The 24,602-nt window shown below is 49.2% G+C and overlaps 1 protein-coding gene across 3 annotated transcripts in view; it reads left to right on the top strand.

The window, feature by feature from the left end:
- scaper (S-phase cyclin A-associated protein in the ER) overlaps nt 1-24,602 on the top strand; it is a 102,048-nt gene that overhangs the window by 50,411 nt on the left and 27,035 nt on the right. For all 3 annotated transcript variants that reach the window (XM_061222574.1, XM_061222573.1, XM_061222575.1), the window contains 3 exons: nt 3,235-3,300; nt 3,877-4,003; nt 15,527-15,642. In XM_061222574.1, coding sequence (XP_061078558.1) covers nt 3,235-3,300; nt 3,877-4,003; nt 15,527-15,642 — 309 coding nt within the window. The remainder of the gene's footprint in view (nt 1-3,234; nt 3,301-3,876; nt 4,004-15,526; nt 15,643-24,602) is intronic.

Raw genomic sequence — 24,602 nt, 5'->3', positions numbered from 1 at the left:
GCCGGGGGAACCGAATGTTTTCCTTCAGATTCGATGAATAAATACCGGCAGCTCTGACTCATCTATGATTCACCTGCAGGCTCATGTGTGGTTAGGCCTCTATATCTCTCCCTGCCACTAAATCTTTTCAGTTGCAGGTTTTCGATTCTCTCTTCTTACGGGAAGCCCCCCCTCGAGACCCCTACTTGTGTGTTTTTCAGGATGGCTCAGTGACGTAATATACATACATGTATTTTTTTTCTTCATAACAGGGTGTGCCGATTGCATGTGCTCATGCTACCTTTAAAACAGATATATGTGCCCTGTCACTTTAGCATAAGCAACATTAAGTACGTGTCCTAGCTGAGACGTTTTTATGGTGGGAGCTGTCTGCTCGCTCTACCCGTGAGGGTGAGTAGAGGGACAGTTTGTGATGAATTGATTATTAGTTCTGCGTTGTAGCCCTGTGTGTGTGCGAGACTGTGTATTTTTGTTCGTCTTTCTTAAACTGATTACTGATATTTATAACCCTGGCCCATTTTACCGGACCGCTGTGGCAGGTGATGTATGGCCAAGCAATTGCTCCCCGTTTAACCCCGGGAAGCGTAAAGCTGTCACCGTGGAATAGTGTAATATCTGCCTTGATGAAGAGGGCGAATGTGGCGTGAGCTTATTCTGAAGGCTAGGTGTGTGTGTGTGTGTGTGTGTGTGTGTGTGTGTGGATGCGTTGTGTGTGTGTGTGTGTGTGTGTGTGTGGATGCGTTGTGTTTGTGTGTGTGTGTGTGTGGATGTGTGTGTGTTTCTTTTTTTCCACCTTATTTTTCCCCCGAACCCTTTCAGCCATGTTGTCTCGATAAATACGATTGGACGATGCATGAAAGTAAAATTTAATTGTTCTGCATTGTAGCCCTATGTGTGATTGTGTGTGTGCGAGACTGTGTGTGTGTATTTTTGTTCGTCTTTCTTAAACTCATAACTGATATTTATAACCCTGGCCCATTTTATTTTTTCATCTTAACTTGAACGTGATGTGGAAATGCCCCCCCCCCCCAGAATGCGGGTGTGCTGGCGAACGTGAACGTCACACTTGTGAGATCGTGGGTCATTTTGTCTTTTGGTCCCTGCTCTTTCTCTCTCTCTATGGAAGACGACAGTTTACTGGTGAATACAATACAATGAGTAGAATAGAGTTCTATAATTAAATGGAAATATTGTTGGTCTCGGGAGATTCAGTGACAAAAAATTCTGTATGCTTTGCGGGCTTGGAGTTTATGCTCCAAGGTAACTTGGCGAAGCGCTTTTAGTTTTATTGAATTACAGGTTATTTGCTCTGATGTATGGCTTCTGAACACTGCCTGGAGCAGGGAGGACATTGTGCATCACATCAGATGCAGACAGCAAGCCTTTGTCTTCATTCATTTAAAACTATTTAATTTATGCTGCAGACGAATAATACTTATTTCAGTTTGTTTCTCATTTCAGATGCTAACACTAGTTAATTAGTGTTGATGTAGTCATTGCTGGTTTCAATCGCTGCATGACCTTTAGTATTCCTAGATTCTGCAGATATTACAGGCCAAAACACCCCCTACGAGTTACGAAATGTAATGTGTTTATTTAGTCTCACACTATGATTGTTTATTGAGCTTGTTGTAGGCACTCGTGAAAGATCCGATTGGCTCTCCCTGTGGAACTCTGACTTGTGTCACTGTCCATGGAGTCTCGTTTGCTCTCCGTAAGGCTGGGGTCGGTGAAGCGCTGACACGGTTTGCTCCGTGGCGTCTGAAGCGGGCCGGCTCCATGCTCCACGTGTCCCAGACGAAGGGAGGGAGGCAGGGAGGGGGGTGGGACGGCCCGCCATCCGTCTCTGTCAGCCGCCCTGTCACCTGCCGGGGGGAGGCCGCCTGTGTCTGTGTCAACACGTCCCATTGTCACTTTTTAGGAAGCCTTGAGGGTGAGGCGTGGGTCTAATGGGAGACCCAAAACCCCAGTGTTGGGGAAACCCAACATCCGTGTGACCGGACAGGGCCTTCTGGGTTTCCCAGCAGCCTTTGTGGCTCCGGCTGTGCCACAGACGTTTGGGTTTTCGTGTTTGTTTGCCGTGGTTTTTTTAATTATTTTTTTTCGTGCCGTTTTGTTTACCGTTTGCACCCAGTGTTTGGAGGTTTGGGGTTTTCTTTGTTTACGCGAGACGATGTCTGCGTGTAGAGTGTGTGTGTGTGTGTGTGTGTGTGTGTGTGTGCGCGACTGTGCGTGCGTCTGTTTGCGTCTTTATTGGGTGCTCATGCATACAGTAAAGCCATGCTCGGTATCAAGTGGTGGGATTCAAACATAGTTCACCCAGATTTAAGGGTGAAGATTTATAATGCTCTTAGATGGAGAATAAAGGGGTATTAATCTGTCTTACATCTAGCATCTGCAGGAGACATTAGACCTTGAGAACCAATGGGACCTTTGGAAACTATTTTAATGCGGTGGGAAGCCGGTCTCCTTAATTTGAACGATTGGCAGGAGCTCACAGCTTCCCTCGCCCATCCTTTGATATGGATACCACCTTTGGCTTGAGCAGGGCCCTGCATGGCTGTCTGCACCGTGTATTACCTGTGGAGTCTGAATTGATCACGAGGCGCTGTAGCTTTTGCGGTCTCAGAAGCACCCTCCACGACCTCTTATTGTCAATTTGGTTGACGTCCCTTCTGGTTCGATCATCGTTGCTGCAGCCGAGCGGTTCTGTGCACAAGGGCCGTGGGTCTTCACGTTCTAATAAAGACCTGGCGAGACCGCTTTGAGGGATTCTGGGAGGCCAGGCACATGGAACCTCTCATTTCTAAGAAAATAAATAAATAAATAGAAATCTGTTTGGGTTTATCCTCTAGGCACCACCTTACTCATTCGCTCTCGCAGGACCACAGCGACTCCTCTTATCTGTGGAGGGGAGGAGGGGCCGACCGGCCGGCCCACCCTGCCCTCCCTCGCTCCGACCCAACCAGGTCACGGCAGACACAGCGGCTAACTGACAGGAGCGCTTAGCGAACTCCAGAGGAGAAAGTGTCAAAGAAAACAGTTCTCGGGAGGGAGCAGGAACAACACGGGCAGAGGAAAATAAACACGGGTGTGGGTCTGGGTTTGGGCCGGCGCCCTCCCCCCCCCCCACCCCCGTCTCGTCTGTTTGCTTATCTCCTCCTGCCCCTGATACTGGAAGCACAGGACGCTGCGGTCTGCCACTGAGCAGCTGTTTCTCCTCCTCTTCCACAGGGCCAAGGAGTACGAGGCCTCCCTGGAGGCCAGGACGCCCGTCCCGGACTCCCCCTACAAAGCCAAGTGAGTCCCCCCGCCACCGTCTCCGCCGGGCTTTGATCAGCCCCGCTCTGTCTGCGCGTCTTCCTCGCAGGGAAACGGCACACTGAACTAGACTTTTGATGCTGTCGGAAAATGACAGGCAGCGTAAAACAAATGAATGGATAAACTGGGAAGGAGGAGGGAGCAATCTTCTCGGAGGCGCCAAAGCTAACGATTACGTGGCTAACGAGTAGTCGAGCGCGCGCTGCGTGCTACAGCTTCCCCTGAATACGACTGTGGAAGTCAAGTCAGTCTTCTCTTTGAGATTAGATTTTTTGAGTGCCTTTGAGTTGTCGTTGGCATTTCCGAAATCTATAAACTGACTTTTTGGGATTTGCAAAGGTTGCTTCCTCCTCTTTATTTTTTTCTTTTTTTCTTTACCATTTATGTTGAAAATGTGTCGCATTGCATATTAGCTGAATTTTTTTAGTGTTGTATTACGAGCAACCGTCTATTTTGAGATGTTATTGTACAAGGTTATATTTGGAGTGATGGATTATTCTGCCCGCCCTCACCACACGCTCATGGCTTATCTGGTCTCTCTGCCGCCCCCTACAGGTTGCAGCGGCTGGTGAAGGACCTGGGCAAGCAGCTGCAGGGGCAGGATGGCGGGCAGTGGGCCCCCAACAAGGTGTCGGGTTTGGACAGGACCCTGGGAGAGATCTCTCGCATCCTGGAGAAACAGGTACAGCACCTCTTTTTTTTTTTTTTTTCAATCACCTCTCATAATGTCCAATCAGCTCTCAGCCTCAACACAGCACCCAATCAGCTCTCTCAGCCTGTAAATTATGTCCAATCAGCTCTCTCTTTTGCCATTTAAACCGCTTCCAGTCAGCTCTCTCTCAACCTGTACACAGCATCCAATCAGCTCATTGGATCTGCGCAATGTCAGGTCTCCTGTCTCTGAGTCATGAAAGGCATTTTACACTAGTTCACTTGCACTGCCAAATTATTATGTAGTCACCCTTTAGCACAATTATTCCTATCTGTCAATGTTGTACTGAGTTCAGTCAGTCAATCAGTCAATCAAATCGCCTCTGTAAACCAGAAACGATATGTCGGATGCAGGAGGCCTCAAAGCCAATGGGCCGCACGTTGCCATGGACGCCGAGCAGTTGCAGATTAACTCATTTCCCTGCGGCTGCTAATTATAGCCCCTGGCACTGGATGACAGTATCGATGGCGCAGGGAGACATGGGCCCAGACGAATAAATACAGACGTGGCGGAGACTCTGGGCGCAGTCCTGGGCGAGGAGGCCCGGGTGGTGGAGGAGAGAGTCTGTTCTCCCGCCGCGGCCCTGATCAATAAGGCCAGGGAGACGGATGGGAGGAGCCGTCACCGCGCTTATGAGGAGGGGAGATATACCGCCGCTTCCAGCGGGCGGCTGTAATTCTGCTGCTAACTCGCGGGCGGAGAAATCACGGGACACGTCTCGCATGTCGGGGGGCGGCGATCGGGGAGCTGATGGCGTCAATCATTGACAGGGAGGCGGGGGGGAGTGGGAGGGGCGGGGGGCTGTTAACGAATTTCCCCAGGGAGGGGAGAGAAGTGGGAGAAGGGGGGGGGGGGGTGTAATGGGAGAGGGGGAGTCCGGCAGGAAGCGGGGAGAGCGCGCAAGCTGTCGGCGGAACTGAAGATCTGCTCCGCTGAGCCGCGTCTGCTCCTGGGCACGGCCCGAGGGGTCAGAGGTCACGGGGGCTGGAGGGGAGATGCGCCCTGGGATAGTCTGTCTGTCCAGAGCTGAAACATGAACTGCCCAATCTGCTGTCCCACACCGCTGTACATTAGTTTCTTCTGTATGTTCATTTATGTGTGTATGTGTGTATGTGTGTGTGTGTGCGCATGAAAATTGTCATAACAGTACATGTATCACATGCACAAATGCATAACCACACTATATATTCAATGGCTTATGCATATAATGTACATAAATATAAAAAGCTTTTTGATTTACTACTATGTATACACTATATATGTGTATGCCTGTGGTAGCCTCCACCTTTAGAAGACTGTCTTTGTGTAGTGGGTAAAAACGCACTTTATACCACCACCCACTTAGCCTGGGGACTCATCCACCCACCCAAGTCGGTGCCTGTGGCAGAAATTTAAGCCTGTGAGTGAACGCACTTCCTGGCTGGGCTGCTGGTCGTCCTGATCTCCTCAGAGTGCTGGCGGGGGTGGTTCCTCCAAGTTCTTGGGCACTGAACCGTCCTCACCTGCCCAGGCGATGGTCGCCATTTTACCCGTCCTTCGGCAGTGATGTGTTGAAGAAAACAAAATGGCTGCTACCTGGGTCTGGCTCTCCACCCCCCCATCTCTGGTCTGTCGGAGTGGGAGGAACAGAAAGCTCTTCATCCCGATGTTGGAGTCCTGTCCCCTGGATCCATGGGTGGCAGTGCAGCCCTGCAAATTGCTGGGTTAACTTACTGCCCCCCTCCAACCCCCCAGTAAAAGTCAAATAAATGTTGTCTCTGTCAGCACGGGCTGGGTCGCCCTCTCTGTTTTAAGTCAGGCTCCTAACGAGCCGGCCCCACGTCACCGAGCCGCTTACCACACGTTTGTTTTCACTGCAGTATCTGATTCGGGCTCCGCTTTCCCCCTCCGAATTCGCCAACAGCACCCGATACCCCCCCCACGCCTCCCCCCCCACGTCGCGGACCCCCCTGTCCCCCGTCCTCGGGCCTGCCTCAGTCCCTGACCCCCGCACGCTGGTCCCTCTGTGGCTGCTAATGGTTTATTTTGTGTCGAGGTGCATTTTCCATTTTTCGCAGAATTTTTCCTTCCCTCGCCCGTGAGCTCACGTGTTTACGTTTCAGGCCCTTTTCTGTTTGTCGCCGCTTTCAAATAGCGGCGCGGCCGAGACGGTGTTTACGACACAGAGGGGACGGGTCCGGAAAGTTCCGCTCTCACGGCCCACGAGCGCGCCCGCTTCAGCCTCATGATGACCTGCTTTACTGACGTTGACCCTTCTTCGGTCAACAGTCTCCAAATGCAGATGCCTCTCAACTATGGTCTCTTTAATGAACTCTTTGGCTAGCTCTTTTACGCATGAACTAATGATGAAACTTAACTAACCTGTCCAAGAAACATATGAGCAGCCAGTTGTCCAATTACTTTTGGTCCCCTAAAATTTGGGGTACCGCGTATAACGACCGCTACAATTCCTACTGGTCACCCAACACGGATGTAAAAACCCTCAAATTAAAGCTGAAAGTCTGCACTTGAACCACATAGTGTTTGTTTGATTTCAACTATTTGTTTGCTGGAGTACAGAGCACAAAAACAACAATGTGTCACAGTCCAAATACTTACGGACTGCACTGGACATTCTCATTCGCCGGCATGTTGCAGGTCGGCCCCCTGCCTCTCCCTGACGATGGCTGGGTGGGTGACCGTTCCCCCCCGGCCTGTCTCTTGAGACCCCAGACTACGGCGCACCCTACCTACACTAACCGCCGTATGCGACACTTGATGCGTATGTCAGTGGAGAAGGAAAAAGTCAACGAAAGCGGACTCACACAGACGGAGCCCCTTCGCAAACGTCCGCCGCCACGCAGTTGAGAAAGGGGCCCAACGAGAACATGCCGGTTCATTAGCGCTCTCTGTTATGTGGGTGTAATCCTCTCGGTTCTGCCCTGGGAGTACGGCGTAAACCGATACGCCGGGGTGACACATTCAACGGCCCGAGCGCGGCCACAGCCTTTCAGAGCTTTTGTTCCGAGCCGAGTCGCCTCGAGGAAACCATCCGTGTTCACCATTTCACATGCGAAAGGATACACTCTGTTTAATCTGTCAGCGCTCTTAGGGTTTCACAGGCCCAGACTCACAAGCAAGTGAACGCTTTACTACACCGTGACTTATGATACGTGGGACACAATGGATTCAGAAAGTAAAGAAATTACCTCAGTGGCTTTGACCTGGAACTCAGGAGAAATGAGCCGGTCTAGTGTCACTGACGCAGAGCCTTATTTTCACAGCCGGCCACTAGGTGGCAGTTGTCGCTCCGGCCCTGTGGGAAGAAGACCTGATTTCTAAAAACCCCCCTGAAACAGCTCATTGTTGTTTAGTGACACTCAACGCTGTTAGGATTAGCGGAGGGGGGAAAAAAAGGAACAGGACTGTGTTTAGGCATTCCTTCGCCGTGCGCTGTCAGTCTTGATAATTCCCTCAGTCCAACGCCGAGAGAAGTCCTTTTGTCTCCCCCCCTACCTCCCCCCCCCCAGTGCCGGGGTTTTGTGCAAACGTGTGGCTCCGTTGGCTTGATAGAGCTGTTGGAGGGGGAGTGCTTAAGAAGCGGGAGGATAAGTGGGGGGACGGGTGTGGGGGGTTGCCTCCTTGAGGTTTTCCCAATTTTTTTCTCCCTTTTCATATCACTGAAAATTTGAGCCTACGTGTTGGTAAAAGGGGTGTGTTGGTATGAGGAAGTCTGTGCTGCCAGATTTTACCAGTTTCAAACTCCAGCATATTGCGTCATATTTAAGAGCAGATGAAGTAGTAGTTGAAATGAATGCTACTCAGTGGACATCCCTGCTTCCCCTAAGTGCATTGGATTAGAAACTCTGAACATGCAATCTCACCACAGCCGTAGTCAGTGATTGTTCTGATTCGGTTGCCTGTTGACCAGGAAACAGAACCCCTCAGATCTGAAGATGTTATCACCCACCTCCAGTTGAAAACTTGTTTTACCAGGAATGTTGCACAGCCATATGCAAAATTTCTTCCCCCCTAAATAAATAAACGCAATGCAATTCAATATTTTCTTTCCCATGGGAACGGGCAAGAGAGAAGCGACGTTTTGGCATCGGCCTTCCTGTACGCTGCTGTCACGAATGAGTGCTCCTCTCGTAACAGTGAAGGATGGCTCCATCTGACAGCGGTGGCTGCAACTCTTCACTTCGGAGGGGAAATGGGGGATGGGGTGCAGTTTGGTTATCTGATCTCACTACAAACAAACCAGTGTGATGGGACCACCTTTCTCAGAAAGAGAGAGAGCGAGAGAACATTGTTGAAGTCTATGTCTCTCACTTCCTGATTTATTCCACCATCGTGTAGTTTAATCCAGACATGGCACCTACAGAATGCTCTCTCAACATGAGCCTCCATCCCTGAATTATGATAAAGCTCCCATATCTTGGTAAATGGCATTTCCCTTGCTATGTGGATTATAAAGGAGTTGGAGGTGTTCTAAAACCACTGTGAACGTATCAAAATCGCACAGTCCCCAAATAAAACCACACGATCCGTATGAATCAGCCAATCAGAACAGAGCTTCATTGATGTCATTGAGCCTTAAAGACAGTCTCTAGAACTGCCTGTTCTGGGTAAGTGAGAGGCGCTGGAGAATGTAAATGTAAAGTTGTGTGGTTTTAAGTACCAATAACAATCTTATGGATATCAGGACCTAAAATAAAACACTGGAAAGGTGTACAATACAGGACCTTTAAGTGTAAAATAACTTTCAAAAACGAGTGGAAGGTACGATTCTATGTACCTGAGTGATCATTCATATTAGTTTTCGCATTTTTAACTTGATATGTATGCATCTGTATGGATGCCTTTTAAGAAGCACTTCTAAGGTTGTAATTTTCTTTTCTTTTTAATGAAAAATGGTAAACGCCTTTAAGTACCATAGCAGCAGACCTGCACAGTGAAGGTGCTGGTTTATGGAGCCTCTAATGGGGATTTTAGTTAAATACAGTCTCACTGTGCATCCTCAGTATAGCCTTTGTCTTTTCATTGTGTTAGAAGGGCAGAAACTTGCATGCACACAGATTCAGTGAATGCCATTTTCTGACACGTTTCGGAAGTTTGCTAGACCACAGCCGATTTGCCTGTTGCACTCAGATCAGAGATACAGTATATATAGCCTAATATTTGAATATGACCTGTAAGCAGAGGCTTCTATATTTCACATTTCTGATGTGGCCCCACTCTTCCCATCACTCAGCACCTGTCAGCGGTAAAGTGCTGTGCTCTGTCTCACCGCGCGGAGCGGGGAAACTCCCTTCATTTAGCGGGCCCCGGCTGGGTTCAGGGCTACATTTGCTAATTGACCGGCGCATTCATAATTTAAGAGGGTTTTGGGTTTGGCAGACGCTTTTGCCGGTGGTAATTAACGCAGCACCTGAGGGCTCCCAGCTATAAACGGGAGAAACGGCGAGTTCGACTCTGAGCTGCGGTTTCCCCTGTGCCTGCTGCTGCATGCACTCTGACTCCAATAGCAACTTTATTTAGTCCTTTTTTCCTAATCGGAAGCTATTTTCGTCTCGCTTTGGCAGACGGAATTGAAACGGTGACCCCTACTCGCGGCGCACTCGGTGCGAATGAGAAGTCTGCGTGAAAGTGATCGCGTTTCACGTCGGGTTCCTCCCCGAACGACGGGGCAGGTCGGAGTCGGAGGCCTGTAATCTCCCTCAGGGTCTTTGGCTAAACTAGAATTTGTCAGTGCGCCGGACTCTCCCTTGCATGTTCCGGGGGCCAAAGCCGCATTCTGTCGCGAGGATCACGTTTCCCTGTCCGTCTGACCTGCGGGTCAGCGTTTGACATCCTCGCCCTCCTTGTATTTGTTGTTCTTGTCATTCTTCAGTGGTTTGCAGCGAGTTTCCGCAAATCACCCGGTTTACAACTGCTGTAAGTTTAGGAAAGTGACCGCAACGTTGCGGCTTTTTCCCAGAAATCACCACGGGGAGAACTGATAGCAGTGGTGTCCCCCCTTTTTACTGGGCTCCAAATTATTTTCTTTGACTCTTGAGTCTAAACATTTGTGGCAGTCTTGCCCAGTCTTTTCAATTGAATATTTTATGCTTTTTATTGCTTGCCTAATTGAATTATTGAAAGGCATATCTTGCATAGTTGAGGACAGGGTGTGGTCCCACGAGGACTTTTGCATGAATGAGGAACAGACCTGGATCTGTTTGGTAGATGTGACTGAAGTTCTGGAGTGAGTTGTTGCCAGGGTGAGTCATAACATGGAAGTAAATAATACATTTCATAATCAAGTGCCTGCTAGTTCTAAAAATGTACTATGAGCGAGACAAGTTTGTTATTAATACAGGAAATGTCTATTTAATACTTTATAATTACAGTCCTGGTTGTTACAGGAAGTCAGGTCAAACAAACAGTGAAAATAATGTTTAAAGTTGCTTGTACAGGCAGCTTTGAAAGGACTCGACCGTGGTTATTGTGGTCTCTTTGTTTTTAAGCCTCAGTAGTCGCTAATGAACGTCAAACCCAGTATTTACGATAAACGCTGACTGGGAAACCGTCTCCGAGGCAAATGTCTTGCGTTCAATCGCCTCTCTCTGCTGTGCCGCAAACATCGTACCATTAAGTCCTGTTAAAACACCGAAGCTTTCACTGCATTTCAAAATATTTACAACCCGTAGCTCCGTGGCGGTTCCTTTCTTGATCCCCTGCCCTTTGATACTAGTTTACGGTGTACTTCACAAAATGGAACCTTTTTTTTGTTTATCCAAAATGACCTTTTTTTTTTTTTTTTTTTTCTCCAAAGAAAATGTTTTTGTACATTTCTCTAAATGAGTTTCTGCCCTAGATGACGGTAGTACTTCTAGTATGAATTAATCTCTGCTGGGCTGGTTGGCTGTGTGTGGAGGCCTCTCTCTCTTGCGCTCTCCCTCTCTCCCTCTCTCCCTCTCTCCCTCTCTCCCTCTCTCCCTCTCTCTCTCTCCTGGTCCTGGGCCGGAGCTGGTTGTCAAGCCCCGGCTCCACTATCCCAGAGCGCAGACCCTGGCCCCTGGCCCAGCCCTACCTCACTCCCTAATGAACCTCGGCCAGTTGTTTCCCATCTGTTGCCCGAGACCAGAGGGGTCGGGAAAGCCCCTCCCCCTGCGTTGTCATGGGCTAATTAGAGTGGCCGGCAGGAGGCGAGTACAAAGACAGGTCTGGACTGCCGGCCTGCCATTTCACCACCTCCATCATCTCCTCAAATTAGCAGCTGCTTGGCCTTTTGATTAGCTTGTGTAATAACGGTTACCCAAGATAATAATTGGATAAGATTCCTAGGCCGTGTAATTCAAGTTTGGGTTGTGGCCCCGCACCCCCTCCTCCTCTTTCCACAAGTCTTTAGTCAAGCTCTTTTTTCCAAAAAAGAGCTGCTAATCCTATTATTTGGTCAGTAGGCAGCCTTCTAGGGAGGGCCCGAGATGAGTGGAATCAGGCAACACTTCCTCAGAGCTGGAAACGGTGGGTTTTCTAACGTCTTCCATTCGTCAAACAAGTGCCGTTTGGTTTCTAATCTACCGTGTAATATTTCTTCATCTTTTAATCCGAATGTGTTTGCTTTATATCATCACGCGTGTTGGAGAGACCCCTTCTACGAAGGCACGCAGGAATCTTAATTCGCACAAGAAAGCAGCCTTCCCTCCCCAAAACTGTGTTTTATTTCAAAGGGCTGCTGCTGGATGACTCATGGCTTTTCTGAGATTAAGGGGGGGAATTATATTTTATTTTATGACATTACCTGGGCAGGCCTTCCAAATCGCACAGCTTTTGTTTAATTACGAGCCAGTGTGTGCTTAGCGTCATTCTGCAGAACCTTCCACCCCCACATTTGTAATATTTTTACTGAAGAGCTCTCTAACGTGCTGTGGTTATTTGGGGAAGGCCGTAACCAGGGGGCTTCACTGCATTGGTTTTCTTTTTCGCCCTTTCCACGCTCAAAGGGGCACGTGTTAACACTGTGTTTCTTTACAGTAACGTGCTGTCATGTCAGCGACAAATAAACACAAGCTTTGCACCTCGCTAGACCTTACTGTATCGGGCCTGGCTGCTGAAAAAGGCCTTTATCAAACGCAGATGTTGCGATGGGAGAACTTGGGAGAGAGACAGGCCTGGTTTTGGCAGCGTTAATATCAACAGTCAGCAACCATAGGCTGCTGACAGAGAAAGGGGTACGTCACGCTAGTTGCTAAGATGTCACCGTAATACTGTTATACAGTCTTACCTCTTTTGTGTAGGCTGTTTAATGAAAGGCAGGTCTGCTGTTTTTGAGTTGTTCAATCAACACGGTCTCCCTCAAACTACCAGTATCTGGGCTTTTCTAATATAGCATGAAATATGAGTGCACTGCATCACTAATGTGCAATGTTCCACTAACTTACTCTATAGTAACACTGAAACCGTTCCCATAAGGAGAGCGGCAATGAGAAGGGGAAAACTGGCAATCAAAATGGATCTAGCCCTGCAGCACAGACGCAGCAGCAATGTAGCTAGCTCAGTCATAACTCCGAAAACATAACTACTACTTTAATATGGCACTGATTTGAAATTATTTTCAATAATAAAATTTTTGATACAATGTTTTTCATTCATTATTAATGTAATAATAATAATTAGATGTTTTTTGCCGTTTCGGCACTTGGCCCTTCGCGCAGCTCTGCCACGGCTAACACACGCAACGTTGACGAAACGACCGCACCAAAGCATCGGACTGTCTGCGTCTGCTGGGACAGCGGAGGTACAGCGAGGCTGAACTTCTGAAAGTCTGGAGTTGTTAAAATAACAGGGGGAAGGAGAAATGGCTTATTACTGGAGACAGCAGTGTTGCGGCACGTCGGGATATCGAGAACCGTGATTTGAACGTCTCCTCGGAGAAGGACTGCTTTCTAGTTACAGTTGCTGTTAACACCCACGGTAAATGGAAGGACGGAGAAGAGGTACTGAAAGGCCGGGCCTCTGGTTAGGACTGTAATGCAGAGGTCAGGGAACTGGATGATTCAAATCAATTTTATACAGCACATTTCATACAAATTTTCAACACAGTATGTGTGGGTTGGAATTGTATGCTGTACTGATATTTTACACTTAAGTCTAATATCCAGTATAAAATATTCTCTCTAAATCATTCTGGGTGCGGGGCCCGGTTAATAACCTATGTAATTGATGTCCTTCTAGGCAGGATGTCGTTGATCAGGTAAGTACTGTGTTACAGCAGCTGCCTTCTGTGGGACCGTTATGGGGACCAGCATTCAGGCTGTATCCATGTTTCCCATTCCTGCTGCCAGCCCCCTCAGCCTTTCCTGGAAGCTGGAGCTTTTTCCCCGCTGCTGAAGCTCGAACCGTTTGCCAAAAGGGTAGTGGGAAAAATCTGTTCTTTCTGATCCTCTTTGTTCAAGGGGAGTACAGTTCGTTGGCTGTAGCATTATACAGAGAGAAGGAAAAAGTTGGCAGCGCCGGTTTTAGAGGAGAACGCTTTCCTGAAGTGATGGAGCTATTGCGGCTGAAACGAACCGGAGAATGTCGTTCCGAATTTTGGAAAATAATAAAACGTTGGGGATAACTTGTTCGAGAATGGGGGGAAAAATGCCTCACAAGCACTTCTTTATAAGTGGCGCCTGTCAACAAGTAGCTAATCCGGCGAAACGTGCTTCCTTCTGAGCCTCAGACAAATGGCAAGTAGTCACAGCCAGGCTGTTCTTTTGTACACCTCGCTTTCTTCCAAGAGATGTCCCTTTAACAGTCGTCTGCAGATCTGTGTTCCGAGAGGAGCCGAGAGGCTTTTAGGGCCGGTCAGTGGACGGGCGGGTTTAAGAGCGCGCTAAGCCACACTGTTGTCAGACCCTATTGATCCGGCTTAGAGGTGCATATTAGTCTCTGCTCTCTGCTGCGGGACCTGTTGGGACCCTCCTGCCCTGCGGCAGACAGGTTGAGGTGGGCCGTCTCAGGGTTTGGCCTAATCTGCACCCTGCCGCATGCGAGGGCGAGGCTCGTGGGGGTGGGGGGGTGGTAGCTGCGGCAACCCTGCACCACCCCCCCTGAAAACGCCACAGAGCTCCTGCAGCTTTTTGGCTGCCATATAATGGAGAGTTATACCGACGGCGCGCGTGATTGACAGAGAAAGAGCTTACATGCAATTTTGAGGAAAGGCGCTTCCCTCGTTTCAAGTCAAATACGTTCAGACTTGCAGGTCCCTGGATCCGAAAATCCTGCATGATCTGGCTTTCTGAGAAGAGGCTGGCGAACGGCACGGCAGAGACCTGCCTTCCCTTTCGGGGCGCCTCTCAAAACGTTCCCCATCTCAGGTCTGCTTGGAGCCGGACCCACCGTCCAGCCCCCACCCCCCACCCCCGATCCCAACAACCGAGGCGCCAACACGTCCAATTGGAGGCCTTCTCGTTTCGACTTTGGCGAACTTCTGACGCCACCCCCACCCCTCTCCCCTAAACAAAAGAGAACTATTTCGACACTCTGGGGGTCTCAGCCTGTAATTATAGGTCTCCATAACCTGCTGTCACTTAAAGAGCGAGCCTGGGAGTTGGAAGGAATTTTAGGAAGTAAGTAAATATGTCACTTGTGCAAACAGATCGCTTAAACGTACCTGTTCAGAGCTGACGAAGCTAGTCCATACAGCAATTACTTCTTTCACTCAAGCCTTTTGCTTTTAGTACGGTTCTTCACAGATGACAGTTTGAAGACCCTGTACAAGCTCGTTTGGCAGTTCCCCCTGTGTCAGGCATCGTGCTAGTGACCTTGATCGCTACGCCAGCCACTTGTCAGAGCGCTTTGATTGAAGATGTGCACAAGCCTGTCTTCTGCTCCCCTCCGACCTCAACACTGCCTACATGAAGTTCTGAATGGCATGCAAAAAATCTAATGGGGCGAGTAAAATGTACAATGTGTTTGTTTATTTATTTTTGTCATCAAAAATGAATCGCCTCAGAGGTGTAGGGCAGAATATATTTAGTATGATCTGTACTGTGGACAAAAGCCTGTGTCCTGAAGTGTCTTGCTTTTCTTTTCTTTTTTTGTGTTTGTTTTCATCATTTCATTTGTGACTGAGGAATGCACATGTACCATTTACAATTTGTGAGGAAGGTTTATGTTCCTGATGATGGAAGTTCTAGAATGTTCACCCAGGGTTTATTGTACTTGTCCTTGGAGCATCGGTCCAGATCCCCTCGTTCCTTGGGCCAGTCTGGATGTTTGCAGTGGGGGTGGGGGTGGTTTTGGGGGTTGGGGGGGTGCGTTGTACTTTTGAGATTTAACAGGAATGCATTGGGGATCGCTTTGTTTCTGATTTCACTACAGCTTCAGCTTTGGAAAAGGCAGGCTGGGTAAAATAAGAGAAAAGAAAAGGGGGGAGGGGGAGAGAAAGGAAAAAATCCCTCTCTCCTCTCTGTGAAAATAATTTGATCCTCCCTCGGTCCGGCTCGCTGGGCCCTGACAGCATTTCTTGTTCTTCCCTGGCAGAACAATGCGGATCAAGTGGCGTTCCAGGTCGGAGGGGGGCTCTCGGCCCTGGAACAGATCCTGCAGGTAGTCGTCGCGGCGACCACTCCTGCCACGGTCCCGCGCATTCCGCTGAAGTGAGTAACCGCCCGTCCGGCCCCCCTTTTCACCGCCCGCATTCTCCCCCAGCAGAGGTCCACCCCCTCTTTACCCCCCCCCCCCCCAGCAGGAGAGAGGGCCATGGGTGGGCCGGGGATAAGTTGCTTGGGGGGACAGGGCCCTCCAGCACAGGTTCCCACACTGGACCTAGGGGGTGTCAGAAAATATTTTGTTATTTCCATGCGACTTGTTTTAAACTTACACATGAACTAAACCCTGGCTAGTTTGCACGTTCTTGGTAATGCTGTGATAATTGCAGGTATTAAATATTTATATCATACTAAATATCTGCACTTGTATGTTGCTCCATTGTTCCACTATAATGTCATAACCTTTTCGACTTGCTTCCAAGTGCCAACTAGTTAAGTAACCGCTGCATTGCAGCCAGTAATTTGGTTCGGAAAAAGAGAGGGGGGGGGGGGGGGGGGGGGAGTCAGCTTTTGTATTTCTTCCTCTATATTCAGACTGGAGCAAAGCAGAGAGGGTTACAGATAGAGATTGAATCACAGTACAGAAGGTGTCACAGCCACAAATTAGACCCCCAGCCCTACAGGGTATCCATACAGTATATGGGTTTGAGAAATAGCTGCCCTAACTGTCCCACAGTGTCTCTTCACATTAGTCATTTTATTGAGACAGGTGACATCAGACACAGGATGGTCATTTTACTGTCGGTGGTCTTCAAAAAGTTTGGGAGCACTTGTCCTTAGGACAATGCTCAGAAAGTCCAGGAGAATTTATGAGAGTCTTTAAGTCTTAAGACGGAGCTTTCAGTGCTGTAATGGGAACGTCATCTTAACTTTTTTAATCTCTTGTTTTTGCTTCATTTTATAAATCCGTGATTTGTGTTCGCACTGTAATTGCATCACAAAGACTCAGAACCTCAGCTTCTTCTGTCATTACGCGGTTTACAATTCTCCCATCTCAATAAATGCCGCTGAAATCAGAATGGATGCGGCTCTTCTCCTGCCATGGCTTGGCTAGAAAATAAGCCCTTCCATTTAAGCAATCTTTTATTTTCATTTGTGTGTGAGTTTCTTTTTTTTCTTCTTCCCCATATATACAAAATGCACATTAGCACCATCCATCACCCAGAATCCTTCTTGTTTTGAGTTGTGGGCCCTGGCGTTATCATCGGTCTGCCACTGATTCCCTCTCGGAGTCCAGGCACTCACTGCTTAGAAGCTCTAATGCACTGGAAGGACCACTCAATTCCTCCATTAGCATTAGCATTAGCATTTGTTTGTTTTTTTCTGTTAATGGAAATAAATGCCCTGTGTATTTGTAATGCTTTTACTGGGTATCTCGGGGCGATTAATTTCCTCGGCGGACGAGGCTGCTGGATGCCTGCAGTGGCGCGGCTGCAGTGTTTTTTGGGGAAGCCTGTGACCGGTCGGGGTGAGGCCTCCCGCCTGCACGCGCGCGATTAAGCGGAGCCTGCATGCCGACCCGGCCCGGGCTTTGAAGTCGCTTCCCTCCCGCACTGAGAGATCCTCCTGACATGTTCTGGAACGGGTGGGGGCGGCGGAAGAGGCATTTCTTTCATTTTTATTCCTCGGCTCTCAATCAAAACCTCAGACTGGCCCTTTGTAACCGTTAAGGAATGGCCTCGCAGTTAGCTTCTTTCATGACTCTGTTATTACCTTGCCTTGACTTGTTGAGAAGCGTGCAACGCCTTCTGGGATTACCAGGAGTGTCCTTGGTAGCGCTGTACATGAAATTCAGATGACTTTACTTTTTCCTTTTTTTTCTTCTTTTTTTTTTTTAATAAAGGGGTGGTGGATTAGTCATTTCTGTGTAAGGAAACGCATTTTCTCATAAGTTATGAAAGTCAAATCAGAGTGTCTGTTTGTACTCAAGCTATTTTGCTGTCTCAGCTGTACACCACAAATTCTGTTGTTGCATCATTGAACTTCACTCCATCTCTGGAGCACCTCTCAACAAGTTCTATTGTTGCTGGAACTCTTCTGCCCGACCTAGAAAGAAACCAGGTCTGTGCATTAATCTCACTGGTGATATACAATCTCTGTTAGCTTAATTTGTGCTACTTGCTGCTAAAAGGCAGAAGGCCTGTGTTTTCATCACCACCCCGGAGAGTACCATATCTGTTATTAGTGGACACCAGAGCTTGCTAATTCAGTCATATCAATTGACTGAAGTGAGGAGGATAACTTCTCCATGCTAACCATGCTTAGTCAACTTCATCAAAGATCAGGTTGGGAATTATTTTTTTGAGTCTCTTCAATTTGGATTTCCAGGAAACAAACCTTGGCTGGAGTGGGGGAGCTGTGCCTTGGGGACGTGTGCAGACCCTGGAGGTTTTTTCTGGTGTTGTTGAGGGGGAGCAGACGGCAGGCCTGCCTCCCCTAAACCCTCTTATCAGCTTTACTGAGGACGCTGAGCTGCTGGAGGACCAGGAGTTCTCAGGGGGCAGTGCTTTTTCTGTTGAACCTCTGACAACCCCTCAGGGCACATCAGTCTCATGTCTATGGTGTTCTGAAATGTTTTGCTTCTTCTGCAATTGTTCTGGTCAGGTGACTGCCCTTGGGATTTGTAGTTTTCTGAAAACGGAAAATACACTTTCTGAAACATTTGCAAAGGTTCAAAGGTGCGGCGATATGAACATTGAGGCGGTGGTGAATTGCACAGGCTTGCGGGTTTCACTGGGATGACTTGGGGGAGCAGGGGGTCGGAGCACAGGAAGCCATTTGGGCTCCGAAGTGCGGCCTGCCATCCCCTGACGCTCGCTCGCCGCAAAACATCTGACAAGGACACCGCATTAGCTCATTATCATTATCTCTCTTCAGGAAGGCTCTCAGAGACGGCAGGAGCCGCAGAGCTCCCGCTGCTTATCCGCCCGCTGTAATGCTGCGCCATCGATCGCCTCTGGAACGAGGCTCGCCATTAACCGGAAGGGCAGCGGCGAGCCAGACGGAGCGCTCCCCTCCCGAGGGTCGATGTCGGCCTCGGTGCCGCTGCTCTGGCGAGCTAATTGTTCCGCTAAACGACGTTAGCATCGCCGCGGGTCTCTGAGGCTCTCTCCCCTGGGAGCTTGCCGAGGTGCGGGGATGGAGCAGGCGGAAGAAACCATAAATAAGCCACGATGGCCCCTAAATATTCCTGCAACATCCGCCTCCTGAACATTCGCTCCCATACTCCCCAGTAAATAAAAAGTTTGCATGCCGCATCTATGCGTTCTTGCATCCATATGGCTGTAATATGTGGAGTAATTTATTTTTTCATGTTCTTTGAGATGCTCCTAAATCAAAAATGTATGAGCAAACATACCTTCGATTAATATAGTATCATTTCATGTAAAGATTGAACAGTGGGATGTGAATATTATTCACTGTGTAAAAAAAGTGACGCCAAAATATAATCTCAATAATCCACTCCTGTCACTCATCTGGAGTTAATGTGGCCAGAGGTTACGTATGTGTAAATCCCAGTCTGGCTGTTTCCGTTCCCTGCTGCCCGTTTCCCCGGAGACCTGGAGAGGAAGGGCAGGCTAAAACACGCTGCGGCTGAGGTCCTCTGTAGCGTGGCAACGCCGCATTGAGCTACCGTGTAGGCGCTCATCTTCGCCAGTCTTCATTGGGGTTGTTGTTATTCGGCTGGAGCGTGTTGTGACCTGGCCTGAGGAGCAGGCTCAGGCAGCCGGGGTAGTGGGCATTAGGGGGGGCGGGAGGTGCGTGGTGCAGGTCTCTGTCCACAGGGGGCGACGTAGAGCAACGGTGACCGGGGGAGGAGAGGTGGGGCGGAGCTGGACACCAGGAAAAAGAGCTTTGGAGGAGAGAGGGCAATCTCAACTATCAGCTTCTATTCCGCTTTAGCCTAGCCTCACGAGAGGTCGGGAAGTGCCATGGGTATGCGTGGTAGTTCCGCCAAAGTAAACCATCCATTTCGTACCTAACCATCTAGGCTATCCAAGGTGCCAACTCAATAAGGACTCCTAAAGTAGGGAGTCCCAGCTGATCCTAAGAAACTTTACCATCGATACCCGTGCCTCGCTCAAAGGGACAGTGACGAAAAGGGCTAGTGACATCGGAAAACTCAAAAAAGAGAGGAAGCACCACACAGGAAAAAAGACGACCCCACACCGTCGACCAAGGCCACAAAGACATCCCAACAGCATCGGCAGCGGTTGAAAAGGAATCATGGCTGATTGCGGCGGTTAGCGGTGTGGTACGGACAGCGGATGAGCGGGGCGGCGGGTTAACGAGCCGTCGCAGCCCCCATGGCGGTGTCATGTGACCGGCCGCGGGGCTTATCCAATGAAATCAAAGCCGGCCGCGCGCGGTGTCATTTCAGGATGCCGTTACGGCGCGGGGCCCCGCCTCGCCGGAGTGGCCCTGGCCCCCGCCGCTCGCGCGACGTCCACCAGAATGGAAGTCCTGGAAGCGCTCCGGGGGTATCGCAACGATCGGCCGCAGAATCAAATTAAATGTCATCGCGAGCGGGCTGAAAGGAAGGGATTGTGTGGCGGTCCGGCAGAAGGGATTCTCTCTCACTCTTTCGCTCTCTCTACCTCTTTTTTTTTTTCTTGTCAAAAGCCTCTATTTTTTTGGAAGGCTGCGGGTCCGACCTGGAAATGTTTGGGGGTCTCCCGGGAGGTGTACGCCTCGGTCGCGGCTGACTGCGCGCAGGAGAGGGGAGAGACGCGGTGAACGCGAGCCCTGGTTTCGGGTCTCACTTCATCCACCCTGCGGGCCCTGGGGCAGGAAGCGTGATGAATGGGGCTCATGTACGAGAGCATTGGCGCCCTTTCGGTTTTTTTGGGGGGTTTCCTTTTCGTTTTCCGAAGAACGGACCGGTGATCTCGGGGGAGGTTTTGTCGTGTCGCTGCGGTGTACGATGTTCTCACAGGAATGATACGTACAATGTTTACGCGCTTTAATCTTTAACTGTGCCCTATATGTTACTATGGTTACTTTATTCCTAATTGGAAATCCGATCCATTGTCTTTAATATACTTCGGTAACTGTCATTTTGTTTCATCACTGGTTTGCTTCCTATAGTGTAATGACTTCTTCCGGTAGTCGAAAACTAGAAGCGATTCTTTCACTTCTACTGTTGAATATGAATTCCTTTACACCTTTAGTACCAAGGCTCATATCTGCTAACAGAGCATAACATCTTTAGCTGAGGCTAATGAGGGGTGTATTTTGCACTTCGAGGGAATACAGGGCATCTCTGCTGTCGAAAACACATTTATAAGCCGATAGCTCGTATAACATTGCAATGTACATTTTAAAGGGAGAGCGACACCAAATGCAGCAACTACACTGGAGGGACCCAGCTACTGTAGTGACATTCAATATAATAACAAGTCATTGCCTGCTTTGTGGCTTCTTATTTTTAGTGTCTTAAGTGCCAGAATGACAGGGGATATCACAAGGAGCTCCCCACACACACTCGCATGCATGCCACACACACACACGTGCACACAGAGCCATCTGCCCATGTTTATCTGCGCTGTATCTGCCCCTGGGATGCAGAACAGACTTCTTAGAGACATAAACCGAGATCAGGTCACTCTGATCCAAAGGTCAAACGCAAATGCACCCCCTCGCAAAATGGCAGAGACTCTGGCTCCTGTGGTCCCACAGGTATGAGGGATGTGTAGCTGTGCTGTCGCAAAAGGTTCTCCTCCACCTCTACCCTCCACCCTCTCCTCTTTTGGTCCCGTTCCCCCAATACGCCTGGATTAACCATTTGTTGTCAACCGCGGTCGTACCCACTGCTGTTGACAAGGTCAAGTTGTTTAAAGTAGGTGAGCAGATTACACAGCCTGTTATCCGCATCTCCTGTACACCCCCCCCCCCCACCCCACCCCACCCCCGTCCCCCCAACTCGCCGTCCCCCCAGCGAGGCTCGGCAGAGCGGACCTGTTGGGAAACGTAATCCGCCGTCTACAAGATAAGGCTGCATTATGGGGAGATTAACAATGCCGCTGTTGTTCGCGGGCGGAGCGGTCTGGCGGGCGGAGGCGGAGGGGCCGCTAAACGCCGCGGTCGGGGGAGTCGGGTTCGGCGAGGCGGGTGCGTCGGATGTGAACTCTGACAAGAGGAGCTCCAGGGCTCTGAGAGGGAGGAATGCAGGGCTGACTGACGATACAGATACGCAAACGCACACACACACACACACGCACGCACACCCACAGTCACACACACACACACAGATACACACGCTCACTCGCGTGGGTCAGCTCGCCGTACCTGTGGGTAACACGAGAACGGCACTGCCTCCTGTCACTTCCCCAGATTGGCCCTCAAAATTTTTTACGTGGGATTATCAGCACGGACGGCCAGAGGCGGAGATTTGGCGAGCGGCAGTATAGGGTGTCACATTAATCAAGCGCAATTACAGGAGGGGGGGGCTGTATTCAGAGCACGGAGGTGCCAGGGTGTGGAAGTGCGATCCGCAGCGCACCGCACGGTTAACAAGCGCCTGTGTGTGACGCCACGTCCACCGGCCGGTCTGAACATGTCTGAGGTCCGCTCCCCCAAGCCAGCGCTTTGAGTTATGGGTGGATGGAGGCGCGATGGGCCCCCCATGTCAACGGAAAAATATTTACAATTAGCCAAGCAAATGGCAGCTCTCAAAATGTGTCATTTCACTTGGCTGAATATTCCTGTATTATTATCAGTATTATTCTTTAAATGGAAAAGTAAGTTTTGTTGTCTGTCATTGCGTTGCAGCAAATTAGCCAAGTGGTTTTATTTAAGACTTGTAAGATAGACAATGTAAGAAATATGTCAACGCAAAGATAGCGGCTGGCATTCAGTCTGCATTTCATCTTTAACTTTAACTAATGATTAAAAAAAATTTTTTCGCTGTGAATTCATTGCTAAAAACAACTCTCCAAAGGACTTTGTGAAGGAAAGGCCTATACCAGTAAGCTCAAAGCTGGAATGTTGACTGAAAGCAGGCTGGTGTCTGCGGAGCTGCTACTGTGCTCGGTGCCATTGTGTCTCGCGGTAATGTGCCGGGCTTGTTGTGCTGTTGTAGTGTAAGATTTGCTCCCGGACGGTGACGGCCGACAGCTGTTTTCCCCTTTAATAAGATTAGAGTAAAGAAATTAGTCGTGCGCCCTTTAATCTGCCAGCCACCAGCACGAGCCACCTGGGCCCGGGCTTATCCCGTGCATTGTAAATTCCTAATGCGATCTCGCGTAATTCTGCCCTGGAGAGACCGTGCTGGTGTGTCCTCTGAGGGCTTCCTGCGGACTACAGCCTAGAGACCACACAGCTGTACCCGCCCTCGCTGTTCCACCGGGCTCCTGTGTGCGTTCCCCAGATAATTTATGAGATCATTTAGCCGGACTGACTTTTTTATCATCAAGGAGCACAAATAATTGTTCAATTGTAGTAGCATGCTAATGCATCCAAATTAGTAAATGTGCCCCTGAATTATTTTTCCAGGTGGCACACTGCAATTTTCAGGAACAAAATGGGAGCACTGTAGAATCATGTTTATCATTCTTTGTCATGCTTTGAATCCTTTTTTTGTTTGCTGATTGGAAAGTCTATTTGAGTTCATGAGCGCTTATTGTGACGGACTGTGGCACCACAGTTTGTCAGACTCGCGGAGACACAAAACCCTTCATTGATGCTCGATTGGTGGGCCACAGGGGCTCAGTTGACCAGCAGGGGTCGCTAGTGAGTAACGAGACACTGTCATCCCAGCCGAATGAAAACCCTCCCTCCCTGGGCGATGTTGTCACAAACTGCATCCGCTGCGGTACTTGTGGTTTGTTATCTTGCTTTACTGAAATTAAAGATTGTTTCTATTGTTTTTTTTTTTTTTTTTTTACAAAACCGTATTACAGTCATACTTGAAATGAAATTTAATCGGGACAACATGCCATTCGACCCATCTTGGCATAAAAGCAGTCGGTTGAAGTACTCAAGGTTCCTTTTGTTCAGATAATTTCTTTCTCGTCGAACATAAACATTATAATTGTATAATGGCAAGCCATGGGGCAAAAAAAATTTTTCTTGCATAAAGCAGGCTTTTTTTTCCCCCACTATTTCACTATTTCACTTCCTCGTTGAACTTCTCTATTTACGAGGTGTTTGAGAACTGTGGACCGTGTGACCCATTTCATCCAATTAGCATGTGCCCCTGCCTTCACCTCTTCCATTCAGAGACGCTCGTGTTTCTGTGCGTTCTGCCTGCCTCTGCTCTTAAGGTGTTTGCTGCGAGACGTCGTCTTGATTGATTGATTCCCGAGGCATTCCACGGAAACCCGTCCTCTCCGACTGGCAGAAATACGCCTGGCGGCAGACAAAGGATCATTCAGCGTGATAAAACGGCCATTGTTGTGATGCTCTTAATGTCGGCGGCTCGGTTTCATAGTGTAATAGACAGGTGGCAGCGTTTAGTTAGTCATGGAATGTTTTCAAAACCTGCTGCTTCAACTCCAGTGCCCCGCCCCAACCCCCCCGCCTACCCATCCTCATCCATCCATAGTGGTGACAGTGTTGTAACTAAATCAACTGTGTCCAAATTGTTTTGGCTCCATTTCAGAATTAAGTTTCAGTCCCGATCATCTGACGCCTCGATCCCCCGGCCAGGCACCTGGAAACGGGGGCGGTGTCATGTGGCCCATCAATCGGCACCTCCGTTGGCACGGCGTGACGTGGTAGCGGTGGTTTTGGGGGGGGGAGGGTTATCGTAGGCCTCCCCTGTGTCTCCTCGTGCCACCGAGCGCAAAAACAAATCGGTGGCGGAAAGCGAGCGATAACGCACGTTTCAGCCGTCTTTCGTTTCGTGCCTTTAAGTCGTCGGAGGAATTCCACGACGGGGGCCATTGTTACTGAAAACCTGGCAGAGACGGAGGAACACAAACGTGTTTTTCTTTCTTTCTTTCTTTTTTTTTTTTTCCCTCCCTTTTTTTTTTTCAGTCGAATCAATCAACCGGTGGCGGCGCTGG

The sequence above is a fragment of the Conger conger genome, chromosome 15 (genome assembly GCF_963514075.1).
Source record: "Conger conger chromosome 15, fConCon1.1, whole genome shotgun sequence".
Lineage (NCBI taxonomy): Eukaryota > Metazoa > Chordata > Actinopteri > Anguilliformes > Congridae > Conger > Conger conger.
Note: the sequence above shows the minus strand (reverse complement) of the source record. Positions and strands in the feature narration are given on the sequence as shown.